Source organism: Plectropomus leopardus, chromosome 2 (assembly GCF_008729295.1).
Source record: "Plectropomus leopardus isolate mb chromosome 2, YSFRI_Pleo_2.0, whole genome shotgun sequence".
NCBI classification, from domain to species: domain Eukaryota; kingdom Metazoa; phylum Chordata; class Actinopteri; order Perciformes; family Serranidae; genus Plectropomus; species Plectropomus leopardus.
Window position 1 is genome coordinate 4,082,184 of NC_056464.1, and position 13,114 is coordinate 4,095,297.

The 13,114-nt window shown below is 38.2% G+C and overlaps 1 protein-coding gene across 1 annotated transcript in view; it reads left to right on the plus strand.

Moving 5' to 3' along the window:
• Positions 1-13,114, plus strand: part of cadpsa (Ca2+-dependent activator protein for secretion a) — a 200,869-nt gene that overhangs the window by 124,210 nt on the left and 63,545 nt on the right. Inside the window, 2 exon segments of the mRNA XM_042495019.1 lie at positions 10,986-11,092; positions 12,598-12,606. Of these exon segments, the coding sequence (XP_042350953.1) occupies positions 10,986-11,092; positions 12,598-12,606 (116 nt within the window).

Here is a 13,114-nt window from a genome sequence, read left to right on the forward strand (position 1 = left end):
AAAAATTCAAAATGTTCACTAAGGGTTAAGAAAACTAATCAAATTACAGGTGAGAACATTTAGTGATTTGGGATTGACTTCTATAAGTTACAACCAGGGATGTCAGCGGATAACTTTTAATCACTGAACCGCTAAGAACATTTTTCAACGGATGTCGGTCTAAAGACTAATTTTGCTACTCTTCAAGTTAGTAGTAATACTAACTATACTGTAACATATGAAAAAAAACAAACTAATAAGACCTTAATGCTACATTGATTAATTAGCCTTGATTGCTCTGTACTGACCACCAGAGGTTCAGCAGGGACCTAGCTAGCAGTTGCACTTATTTGGCGATTACTTCCGGTAACAGTGTCCTGACCAGATGCTGGCAGAAAAACTTTGTTGTGGAAACATTGTACCCACGTCCCCAAGTCTTCCCCAAGATTGCTCTGGTGAGTAAGCTGGTCAACTATGAGCTGCAAAGCCACATTAGCAATGTAAACTGCGTAGCTCTACTCTACAACTACTAGCTCTGTTAACTGTGTTACCTCTGTTGGAACTGTTAGAGGTAACAGCATGACTAGTGGTGCTAACATACATGAGTTTACAATGCTAAGGGGTTTGCAGCTCAAAATCAAAACACTTACTCATCAGAGCAGCTTGGGGAGAGAACGGAGGATGGGTAGAGTCAGGTCGTACACAGTGCAGAGTGGCCAAGATAACCAATGAAGAAGAGCGTGGTTAGTGAGAATATTATGGAGGGGAAAAACTCTACTAAACTCTGTTTTTTTAATATTATTTTTACAATTTAACTGTGAAAATTATTTTACAGATAATAAGAGTAAACAAAGAGTTTTTTAAAAAAAAACATTTCAGCATTTTTTTGATATACGTATGTATATATATATATCAGCATATATATATATATATATATATATATATATATATATATATATATTATACAGCTTTTTGTTTTACTTTGAAAATAAACCAGTTAATAATACCCAGTTAGCTTCTGTCAGGCTTTTGGGAGCAAAGTTACCCAAAACTGACATCCCTACTTACTGCTAATGTACTGTACATATTTAACACAGATATGCGTTTTTCCATAGGGATCCTTAGGATGAAGCAGCCGCACAGTAGCCTACTGTTGTATATTTTATATATGGTTTTCAAAACGAAACCTAATTTCTCCTCTTCACAGCTGCAGAAAGGCCTAGAATCCCCTTTCATAATGTACTCAATGGCATGACAGTTGTTTTAACCCAAATGCTGTGTTGATTTTGTCTTACCTTCAGCTTATTTTAGTAGCAAATGTACAGTAAGTAAAAATGCATTCAATTCAATCTTTATGCTGACTCCGCCCACCATGCCTCAGCTTCTTTTTCAGCCGAGTGCTAAACTGCCTCTGTCTCCCACTTTGACCTCCGTGGTAGCTTAAGTGATGCTCCTTCTTTTTCCTTTCTCTGCCTTCCTCTTCCTCGCCCTGTGATGATTTCCATACTCACTCTTCTCTTTGTCTATTGGCTTTTGCTGCTTCTCATTAACTGCTGATTGAAAACAGGAAGGCCAATAAACAAGACATGATGGGACTGCCCCTTGTGGCAGTTCAGTGTTTTTTTTCTGTTGCATGGTCCAGGTTGTCTTTCGTAGGCATCATAAATATTTGCAGACATCTGAAACATTTTATCCCAAATTAAGCAGGACACTTATCTGGTAACTACTTTAGGGCTATCCTTTATTTGTTTGTTTGTTTATTTTTGCTTTTTACAGAAATGTGATAATTCTTTAAATTTCTCTTAACACTGATATATGGAAAATATGCTTATTTGCTGTCTTAGCCAGAGTGAGATTAAATGATTATCTATTTCATCCCTCTATATCTGTTACAAAAGTCTTGGATTTTGTTAGCTTCTCTTGGCAAAAAACTCAGCTGAAAGTAAAAAATACCCCACCAACAACTCCTGTCTTATATACACGTTGCGTCTTGTTAGGAAGCTAGTCACCAATCCATTCAAGAGCCATCTAGCTTTTTGTTCACGGAACAGACCTCACACCTCAAAACCTAATTGTGAGCACTGGCTTTTAGAGAGGCTGTGTATAGTCACTGTATTATACTGTTTTGTTGTTGTTGTTGTTGTTTTGTAAACATAGCTGGAATGCTAACATGTCCCAAAACCTAAACTTGTGTAGTTCTACGTTTCCCAAGTACACAAGGCTGAAATGATGAAGATGATGAAATACCACAGCTCAGAGGTGACTTTTTCAGTTTGATAGAGTTTGGCTAAACATGCAGAGGATTTACCTGTACCGGACACACAGACGTAAAACTGGTATCATTTTTGTATAGATAATATACCTTTCATACTGGGGACCCATGTGTCACTAAAAGTATTTGAGCACATTTATTTGAGATTGTTGACAGAAGTTAATCCCTAAAAGTTATAAAAATAAAAAGAAAAAATAACATTGCAAAAAGTAGAATTACAACCTTGTGGTTGCATGCCTCCACAAACCCTCAAGTTGCACTTAGAATTTACATCCAAGTCTGTGAAAATATGGATGCTCCAGTTTTAAGGTCGGCACCCAAGACTAGAGTCACCAATTCAGTATCTTGCCAAATGTCTCCCCTGCTGTTCTTGAGTCATGGTGTTTAGTAATGGCCAGAAAAATGTTTTTGCAAAATATTATGATGTCACTGTGAAGTTGACCTTTTGGCTATAAAATTTCTTCACTTTATCGTCTATTAGACATTTGTGTAAATGTGTTATTTGTTATTTGTTAGCATATGAATTATTGAGTTATGGCCAAAAAGGTTATTTGGGAGGTCACACTAACCTTGACCTTTGATCCTCGACAACCAAATTCTAATCAGTTTTTAAATCGATCAATTCAATTTTTAAGTAGAGTGGAGGTTCTTACCAAACTTGAGGAAAGTGCCTCAAGGCCTTTTTGAGATATTGAGGTTTCATGAATGAGACAGAGGTAAAGTGACCGTGACCTTGACCTTTAATCACCAAATTCCTGTCAGGTCATTGGTGAGTCCAATTGAAAGTTTGTGCCAAATTTGAGAAAACCTTCTCAAGATGTTCATGAGATATTATGTTCACAAGATTTAGACGGAGGCAAGGTCATTGTGACCTTGACCTTTGACAATCAAATCTTGCCAAATTTGAAGAAATTCCCTCAAGGTGTTCTTTAGATATCTTGTTTACGAGAATGTGACGGATAGACAGTCCGACAGAGATACATTCATATAGAGGGACAAAGCAAAACTATAATGCCTCAGGTCACAGCCATTGGTTAATCTCTCTTTCTAACTTGTCCACATATGCACTTACTGCCTCTCTTCATCCCTTTAACAGTGTTAAATGTCAATTATAATAAGAATCTTATAATAAGATCTTCTTGATCAAAGCCAAACAGTGTTTAACCTGCATTCAGGCCAGATCAGATGGAGGTTGCGTAGCTTAAATCAGCACACATTGAAGAGTGTACAAGACAGCAAATAACTACATTTCCCAATATGTTGTTATTCAGTAAGCCCTATAGAACTACAAAAAATTGTCAGTTTAAGACGATGTCTGTAAAGAAACCATTACCTATCTCCCTGAAGACACTAAGGAAGATGAACCTTAGTTTCTCAGTTGTGATTGTTGACTATCCCCAAAACCCTTTTCCTTCATAGTAGTGCTTCTTTACCGATGGGAAAAAAGTCTGATATTTCGGATTTTACCTCTGCTTGGCAGAACGAATGGTTAATCCAAAGTAGACAGCCTTTAATCTTTGAACTGCTGACTTTGGCATTTCAGTGAAGGGACATGATCCATGGACATGAATCAGCAAGTGTCATCCAAGTCACTATGAGAAATGATGATGTGATTTTGGAACGAAAGCTCTCAAAGGTGCTTTATGTAACATTTTAATTAATAGATAAATTACTACAACTCAATTCATTTTGACACACCAGGATTGTTATGATTAAGAAATAAGATTATTTAATATCTTCTATCAAGCATTTTATGTATGCTGGATTACTTCCAGCCCAAGGGACAGTTCCTTTAATGTACAAATGGGTCAAATTAAACTATAACGTAATTCTTGTCAAAATTCAAACTAGATTTTGTTAATTTTGATCTACTGATAATTCTGGAATATTTCAAATTAGCTATACAAATTGTAAACAAAAGAACTACCCAGAAGTATCCAAAATGAAGCAAAGTCAGTATGGTTTGATTGGAATCTATTACTGGGACAAATGTAGAGAGAAGCTCGAAAAAGCAGTGGCACACTAAATAACTTTAAAACAAAATTTAATGTAGTATTAAATAAGAATGATTTAGTGACAACTGGAGACAGTGTAAAATTTGTCTGATTTTACTTTTGACATCAGGAAGGTTGTGTTTATCAGAGGGGTACGCTGTAGCGTCAGCCACCTCAGTGTAGGTCTAGGACTTAGTTCTGTAAAAAAATATTTTTGCTAAGTTGCATTGTTTAACTGATGTTTTTGGGGTGATTTTCTTTCTGATTTGCTAATAGTAAATTCAGATCTCAAAATTATACCAAAAAGTCCTCCAGCCCAAATGACCACATAGGTCACATGTTCCTGCCCTCTCATACGACAAACAGGAGCATCACCCCTCAGGTGGGGTAGGTTAAGGACAAGAAACATTGTTGGGCATTGTCACATTACGTACTTATCATGACGTTATGTATGTCATGTCACTTGTCGACGTGTAATGTGCTTAACATGAATAACATTATGCAAGTAACTTAAAACAATTTCACAAAGGACACAAACAGCAGTCTCCTGGGTGAAAGTCCTGTGTTTGTTTGCTCCATGCATCACCTCAACCTCCTCCCTACATAAACTTTGTTGCTTTATATACTGTGTCAACTTCTTCCTTTGCGGCCATTATATTACTATGGCCACTGAAGATCACCACAAACACTAAATGTAAACATTGGTCATAATAAGTTGCTTGTACAAATAAACTATAGCTTTTTGGGGGAGGACGTGCTCAGTGATACATAGTGCACCTTTGATAAAATAAATCTTTGATTTAAGTGTTGATACACCAATGTGCTTTCATGGAAAATTTAAGATACTAAATAGCGGCGCAAACAGTGCAGATAATGATCCTGAAAACCTCTTATCGGTCGAACTCTAGTGACCTCTGTGCTCGCTTCTCTGACCCTGGCCTCTCGCATGCCTCGGTATCCTCCCTCTTTCTCTGTAGGGAAAAAGAGAGAGATGTATGAACATCCTGTCTTCTGCTTGGCGTCTCAAGTCATGGATTTAACCATTCGTGAGTACCTTCCTCTTTCCCCAGCCCCAACCCCCACCTCCGCACATTTTTACTTTTCTCTACAACCAGTATGCACGCCAACCACAACAAGCGTTGTCACATTTTTGTCATACCTGACGTCCTTTGTTTGTATCTGTTGTTTTCATCTCAAAAGTATTTTTGTTACAGTTTCTTGATATGTTTCAAGCCCAGTTTGTCTCTTAACCACTCAGAACACATTCTAATGTCTCTGTGAGCTTGTTTTCCGTCTTGCTCAATCTACTTGTTCTTTGTCTGTCTGCGACTTGAATGCATTTTTACTTTGCTTGTGTGTAAATCCTTTAAGTGTTAAAGATCATGGTACATTAAAACAGGCCACCTACTTAATGTTGTTACTAAAAGGTTATCTTATTTGATGCTAAATCCTTTGAATGACACAATCTTGAATCTTTGAATCTTTGTAATTGTCAAATGAAAGGATCCTATTGTGGAGGTGCCTCTTTCTTTGAATGAAACTACCCAGAAATACTGATACTGACAGCACTGTACAGTTATACAACCATATTAACAGGTTTTTATGATGTTACAGATTTCTTTATGCTGGATTTTAGGTCAAAGTGATGGCGCTATGCATTTTGTGTCCTTTTTTCTTTCTTCTTCTTAAGTCTTCTGTGTCACAAATCACAATCTCTTTTCTCTCACCCTCTACCTGACACTTCCCCACCTCTTTCCACCTGTTCTCCATCCTTGCAACCTATCCTTTTAAAAAAACAACAACAAACCCTTAATTAGTGGAGAAGTCTCAGGAAAAACTGAAGGATCCAGGTGACGTTGTACTGTATGTCTAATCTTGCTGTTAGCTCATTTCTCAGTCTACCTTAAACCATACCACCATAGATCCTGCCACTACCTTCCTGATACCTGAACAGTGCTCGCCAAATGCACGGGAACTTCAAAGAACATGTCTCAGGAATGTTGTGAACCCCCCCGAGTCTCCTCACCCCTCCATGTGGTGTTTCTCACTGCTCTGAATGATCAGAATGGAGTCACAACCTTTGTTGAGATTGTTCAGTTCCTGCATGACTTAGAAGAGGGCATAAGAAATAACACATTCACTTCAAAAAGTGAACCTATAAGTAAGTAAATGCGTGCTTAGTTCCTTAAAAAATAGTTCCTACATGAAATGGCCCTACAAAAAGGTTGTGATTCTAGGTGTTATATTGTAGGCAGCTGGTCCTGCTTGTGTTTCTTGAAGACGTTTCATCTCTCATCCTAGAGACTTCATCAGATCAGTAATTTAGAACAAGCCTCTCGGATGAAAGGTGAAATGTCTTCAAGAATCTCAAGCAAGTCCAGTTGTCAATGATATCAAACTTAGAATTTCTATGACCTGGAGGACTGAAAATCTTCAGCAACCAGTTCATGATTTCTGGAAAGAGACATTGCTGTTGAGTTTTTTAAAACTCTGTGAAGTGAAGTTTCTAACAATGACAACCATCAAAACCTTAGCTGTCCTGTCTCAGGTTGACATAATGAAGCTGTCAACTTGCTGTCCTGATTAGATCTTGCAAAGTTGGAGTCCATTAGCCTGGCATCTCCAGACGAAATTGCAAATGCGATTTAGTATAAAACCTCCCAGTCATTTTTGAATTCCAAGCTATCAACAGACGTAGATCAAAATACCTTTAGATGCAACTAGATAGACCTACAACCAATCAAAGCAATGAAGCGTGAATAAGCACTGTCCATAAACAAGTGTTTATTGAACATGACTGGCCGCACCAAGGCTAGGCTGGCTGGAAATAACTTGCTGAAAACAATTATTCCTTTGTTTCCGAAACTACACTGCCAAACTCTGACATAATAGCTCTGACTTGACAGACATTACTTGATCCTAACACCCCCTCCTCTTTTACCTAGTACAGAAGTCTTATTCTGTGAAAGCTTTCAGCCATGCTTCCATGACTAAAGCTCTAGCAGGCAATCATCCATCATCCTGCTGTGTTGTCCACAACATCTCTGAGCCACAAGAGTTGTGCCAGTAGGTGGACTGAATGTAGTCAGTCATGACTCTGACATGGCCAATTTAACCCCTGTAACACACTATGTGTGTGTGTGTGTGTGTGTGCTTGTGTGCACGTGCGTGTGCATGTGTGTGTGTGTGTGTATGTGCTCTTATCTGGCAGGATGATGCTGCTGACATTAGAGTGAGACAGCATGAACCACAACACACACACTTTGGTGTGTAAAGATATATAGTGTTATTTCATTTCAGTGTTCTAACCTTTAACCCATTGAACTTCTTGACTATGTGGCATGCTGGCCATTACAGTAAAATAAACACACAAAGACGCACAGAGCATTCTTGCACTGACACAAAGCAGGTAGCAGTTTTGACAGTGCCACTTACATTGCAGACAAGATGGAAGAAAAGTTCCCTTTTGTTCATCTCTGAATATCCAGAGTAATGTAACTCTACTCTTCCAAGTTTTTTGCATCATTGTGGCTTCTTTGTAGGATGGGTAATACTTAAAATCTCAAAGTGAATTGATTTATACTTCTGAATTTATCCACAATCCTCTACAAAGCTCAACCTCTAACCCAACCCTACCCTGCCACTACTGTAAGTGATAAAGCAAAACAAGGTATATAGATATATTTGAGAATAATAGATGAAATGGAGGCACTCTGCTACTATCATGCTTATGCCACATGCCTCTTACCAAAGTCAATTTTAAAACCACTAGTCAGCCAAAACCCACCTTAAGTTGATGCTACTAGACAACAAGTCCATTCTCTGGCTGTGACATAAATTCTTTCTCTGAGTATACAATAGGACATTGCATTCAAGTCAAAATAACCTTAAGTACAGTTTATTACTGCAAGTACAGTGAGATATAACTTCACCAGCTACAAGTCAGATACTTCGTAGATAACCAAAACATAACCACCACATTGCTGCATGATGAGTGTTCAATGTACATGCTGTTTGTATCCTTCATCACACCCGTGTTTCCTCTGGATGACATCATTACTCTTCTGTCACAGTGACACAGACATGCAATGCATTCACACGATCACTATATACCACAGACCATCACTACATCCAGCCACCTTACAGTGCTTTCAGCACTTGTGTGGATCATGCTATAGCAAAAATGCTTTAGCAAGAGACTGCTGCAGGGATGACAGTTTGTACCAATTATTTTTCATTAGTCCAAACCGGAAGTTAGCATCGCTCTGATTCCCTTATCAGTCTATGGGGTTTTTCCATTGGATTTTGAATTATAGCAGGAAATAAGCTTTGTGGCAAACAAAAGTTTATGATACTGACACGTTTTGTTCAGCAAGATAATCTTCACAAATGAATATTGCTTTTGTGATTTTTTAAGAGTAAATACAATCACCAGAGGTAAAAGCTAACGTCAAGAACAACACCACAATTGCTTGACTTCAGCATCCCCCCCACTAAGCTTAAAATTTGTAATATGATTTCGTCCACTTACCTCTTCTACAAAGGCTTCTCCTTTTCCTTTCAGTTAACACAGCCTTTCATGGCTGTGTTAACTGATTAGAATAGTTTGCAAAAGCTCTAGTCTTGAGAGGTGATGTCTCTCCTCTTCTGGTGGACAACCATAGGACAGGAATATATATGTAAGCCAATGGTGAGAGAGAGAGTAATGTTTTAATCTTGTTTGAATTGTGTCATGAATTACACATATGATGTTTGTCAATTTAAAAGATAATTTTTCAAGTCAAGAAAGTCGCAGCTTGGGGCAACCTCTAGCTCACTGGGTAAAGTGTGCGCCCGTTATGCCTCAGGCTCCTGCAGCAGCCCGAGTTCAAGTCCGTAAAAATACGTAATTAGAATGACTACACAAAATGTGCAATTAATGGCATAGGTCTCTCTCTCATTGAAGCTACATTGCCTGTGTGTTTCATATTGGGATATACTCAGACTAGTGACAGGTCATTCTCGTTGTATTGCTTTTCACTGATAAAAAGACCCACAGTCGCTGGATAAAATAGATCAAGTAAGACGCCATTATATTTGTGTGTGGAACATAACTGAGTTACCTAGCTTACTAGCTTGTGTCATCGTGCCAGTAAAAAGATGTAGTTTACTAAGTGATTTCCCACCTACCAACCTACAGCAAATTGCGACGATCTTAAATTGCAAAATTATCTTTAAATTGGGAAATATCATATGTGTAATTTAGGGCACAATTCCAATTAGATTTTTTTTAAAAACTACTTGTCTCTCAGTGTTGACTACTGTACATATTTTTTCCGAAATAAGGTGCCATTGAGCGATATGGGAAGGGGGCAAACTTCACCTCTCTATAAAAGCAACAGGGCTGTAAAGGTGGACAAGTTTTGTAGTTTTGTATTCAGCGTCATGTAACATATCCTCATAGAACGATTCCTTTGATATCCTACAAAAATGCACACACTACAGTTTGTATGATATCCTATGAATTAGCGGCCCACAAGCGATGTTACGTCCATTACGTGAAGTTATGCAATTAATGTATTGTCATGGAGTTTAGTGTCATAAGTTTAGTTACTGTGATTCGGTTTTGAAAAAATGTCTCTTACATCGGGAAAATCACAGAGGAAAGACCTGTATTTTATGACCCACCATTGGCCCCAACTTGAGTAATTTGACCTCTTATTGGGACCGCTTACTTCTTTACTTCCATCAGCGGATTAGTCAAGTGATCACAGCACTCCAGATTACAGGTGTATGCACAGATTCCTGGCTCATCATTAGGTAAAAATTAGGTACATATGTACAAATTTTGGTGCATTACTTTCACAGGAAAACATACAAACAGGGCATGAGAATAGCCTGTGTGATGACATTTTATGTACCTGACAACCTTTAAAGCCTCATTTAGCTACTTGTTAGTAACCCTCTTTTTCAAGACACGTAAAAGCTTGGAAATGAATGTGAGTGGTATTAACTGAGGTATATGACGCTGTTAAACAAAACGTGAAATATCTTATGTCAAACGCAGCCCTTATTCCAGGCATATAACCAGAAACCCTTTCAAAAAAACCCATCGACTTCAGGACGAGGGAACTATGGGTGCTGAGATGCTAAATAATTTCCGGGTGTTAGGACTCCTTCCTGCAGCACTCTATTTAGTAACCTTGGAATTACAGTATAACTAGGGCGAGGCAAAATGTGATTGATGTTGCTTAAAAAAAATGTAGTTTGCAATTATTACAATTGTAATGTAATCAGTGACAATCTGACCCCAATTCACACTTTTCTATGCTCAATGTCACAAATACATTTCAGTCTTTAGTCGAAAAGTACTAAGGTCTGATACCCAGCCCTAGTTATAACAACTTGATATTTCATGCTTGTATTTTTAATATGACCATGAGATTGTCCCAGTGATTCAGGCTGAGGCTGTAGACTGGGCTAAGGATCACTTTTGAGGCAGCAGCTATATCCAAAATTTGTGAGTGACTTAATCCTGCAGCTCCAATGTTTAGAAGTTGGCAGGATAATATGCATGCTGTGTACCTTTTTACAATCTATGTTATGTATAACACAATACACACTTTTATATCTTAGACTAGGGATGTTCTTGCACACTTTAGGTTGCATGCATACAGCATTAACAGGAGACAGAAAAAGAAGTATAGATACTGATCAGACTTGGAGGCTAACCGCACTGACCCTTGACATTTTTGCTCCAGAGAATGTAGGGCGGTTAATCACCCCGGCTAAAAAACTGGAGGACACAATTCGCCTGGCAGAGTTGGTGATTGAGGTGCTTCAGCAGAACGAGGAACACCATGCTGAGGTCAGTGTAAATGTGCATGTATCACACACACACACACGCACACTCACACACAGCTCTGCAATTTCATGGCAGTATGTGCTGGTGTCTGACTGAAAGAGCAGTGACCATGGATGTAGAAATGTAGACACCTTATTGGTCGCAGGACTGTACGTTTAAGTTGCGGCCATATTGTAAAAAAAATGCAGTTAAATGGGGGACCTGCAGTTTTTTGATTAAACGCACTGTAACATTAATGATTATCAATTTCAATGGGTCATTGTAATATTCATTGATTATGATTTCATTGCCTGAGCACACTCTGGCACAAAATGTACCGTTTGTAACTTGGGAGCGCTGTTGGAATGTACCGTTTGGTTATCCAAAACACTGCACTCTTGGAGTGTCAGAGAATATTGTAACTTTCACCAATACTCATTTTAGAAAAAGCTGCTCAAAATTTGGTTGGTACTTCTAATGCTTTTTTTTCATGTTTTTGTGTCACTTGTTGAAACAAGTATTTTATGAAAAGTTCCACTTATAAGTGAGGTGAAACAGACTATAATATAAGCACTCAGGGAATGTGTGTTTTGTCAATTTGTGTCCTATAAAACTGTTTGCTTTTTTTAACAGGCTTAGATTGCTATTTTGAGAGTCAAAAAACAATATGGAAAGGACCCTTTGTTTGGGTCTTTTTTGTGTCCAAGTTTTGCTAAAGCAGAAGTCTCGTTCTGAAATCCATTACCGAGAGGCGGTAACAGAAGTTGTTCTTGTCTGTTCACTGTTATGAAAGCATCATGCTGCCCTTTTGAAACCACATTTGTCAAATTTCAGTATTCCAGCAGCCACAGGGTGTTGTCTCCCACTTTGTTACATCAGATTTATCAGTCACAAAGCCTGGTTTGTATTTGGGATATTGATTAACTTCAGAAATCGTATTTGTGGACTTTCCATCAATTTGTTTACCTTTATCTTCACTATATAGTTTTTATGTTCATCAAAATACCTAAAGGGGATCTCAACATTATTTTCAGAAGATAAATTGAACAAGTTATTTTGTATCCCTTCTGACTGGGCTTTACTGTAAATACAAAGTATTTGTAGCAGGGACCACCTGCTTCTTTGAATCATCATACTATGTCTTATCTGCACAGCCGGCCCCGTCTGACACAAAGTACACAATCTAAAGTGTAGGCAAGTTGGTAGGAGCGGGCGAGAATTATCAATGAGGTCTGTCCTTATATCACAGCAGAGCAACTTCTATGTTTGTCTGGCTGTAAATATACTTGAGGATAAGAGCAAAAAATAATAAAATCAGAGAGAAAAGAAATGAAGAAAACATTAATTTTTAAAGGTTTGTTTTAATTAAAAAGATCCTCAATCTATCCAATGTTTCTATTCACTCACTATGAATGCTGTGCTGTGTACATTATTGTGAATCACTATTTCTGTCAATTCAATATTCACTTATTTCCTCTCTGCTTTTCATTTCAATGATTTATTTGGTTTGCGGGGAAATGTTTGAACAGGGAAAAGAGGTATGTGATTGTCTTAGTGCCCCATCTCCCACCCTACCCTTACTGTAAGTCCTGTGCATGCACTTAATGATACAGCTATTGTTGTAGAGGATCATTAATGTTTCCCTTCTCAACAATGACCCAGAACCTCCTCCGGCTTGTGGTCACCACTAATCAAGTGCTTGTGGCAGTGCTTGTTAGCTTCTAAGCCAGCAACAGTTTTGCCTTTGGTGACAAAGAACAGAGACAAGCACTTAAACATGTGTTTTTTTGTTGAGCTCATTAAGCTCCGCCCTGGGAAAACAGAATGCAGAGTTGTGACTTTTGATGCTGAATGTGTAACTTTGCATCTCAAAAAGCACAACTCCGTACCTTGTTTTCTAGGAGTTACCCTAAACCATCCCTGAATATAGGTTATCCTGTGTTTAGCCATGTGTCATTTATTCTACCAAGTCCAGTAAGTAAGCTTGAGGAAGGTGTTGTGTCACCTTTCCTTCCCCTTAAGACACCTATTCCTCTCCATTGGATC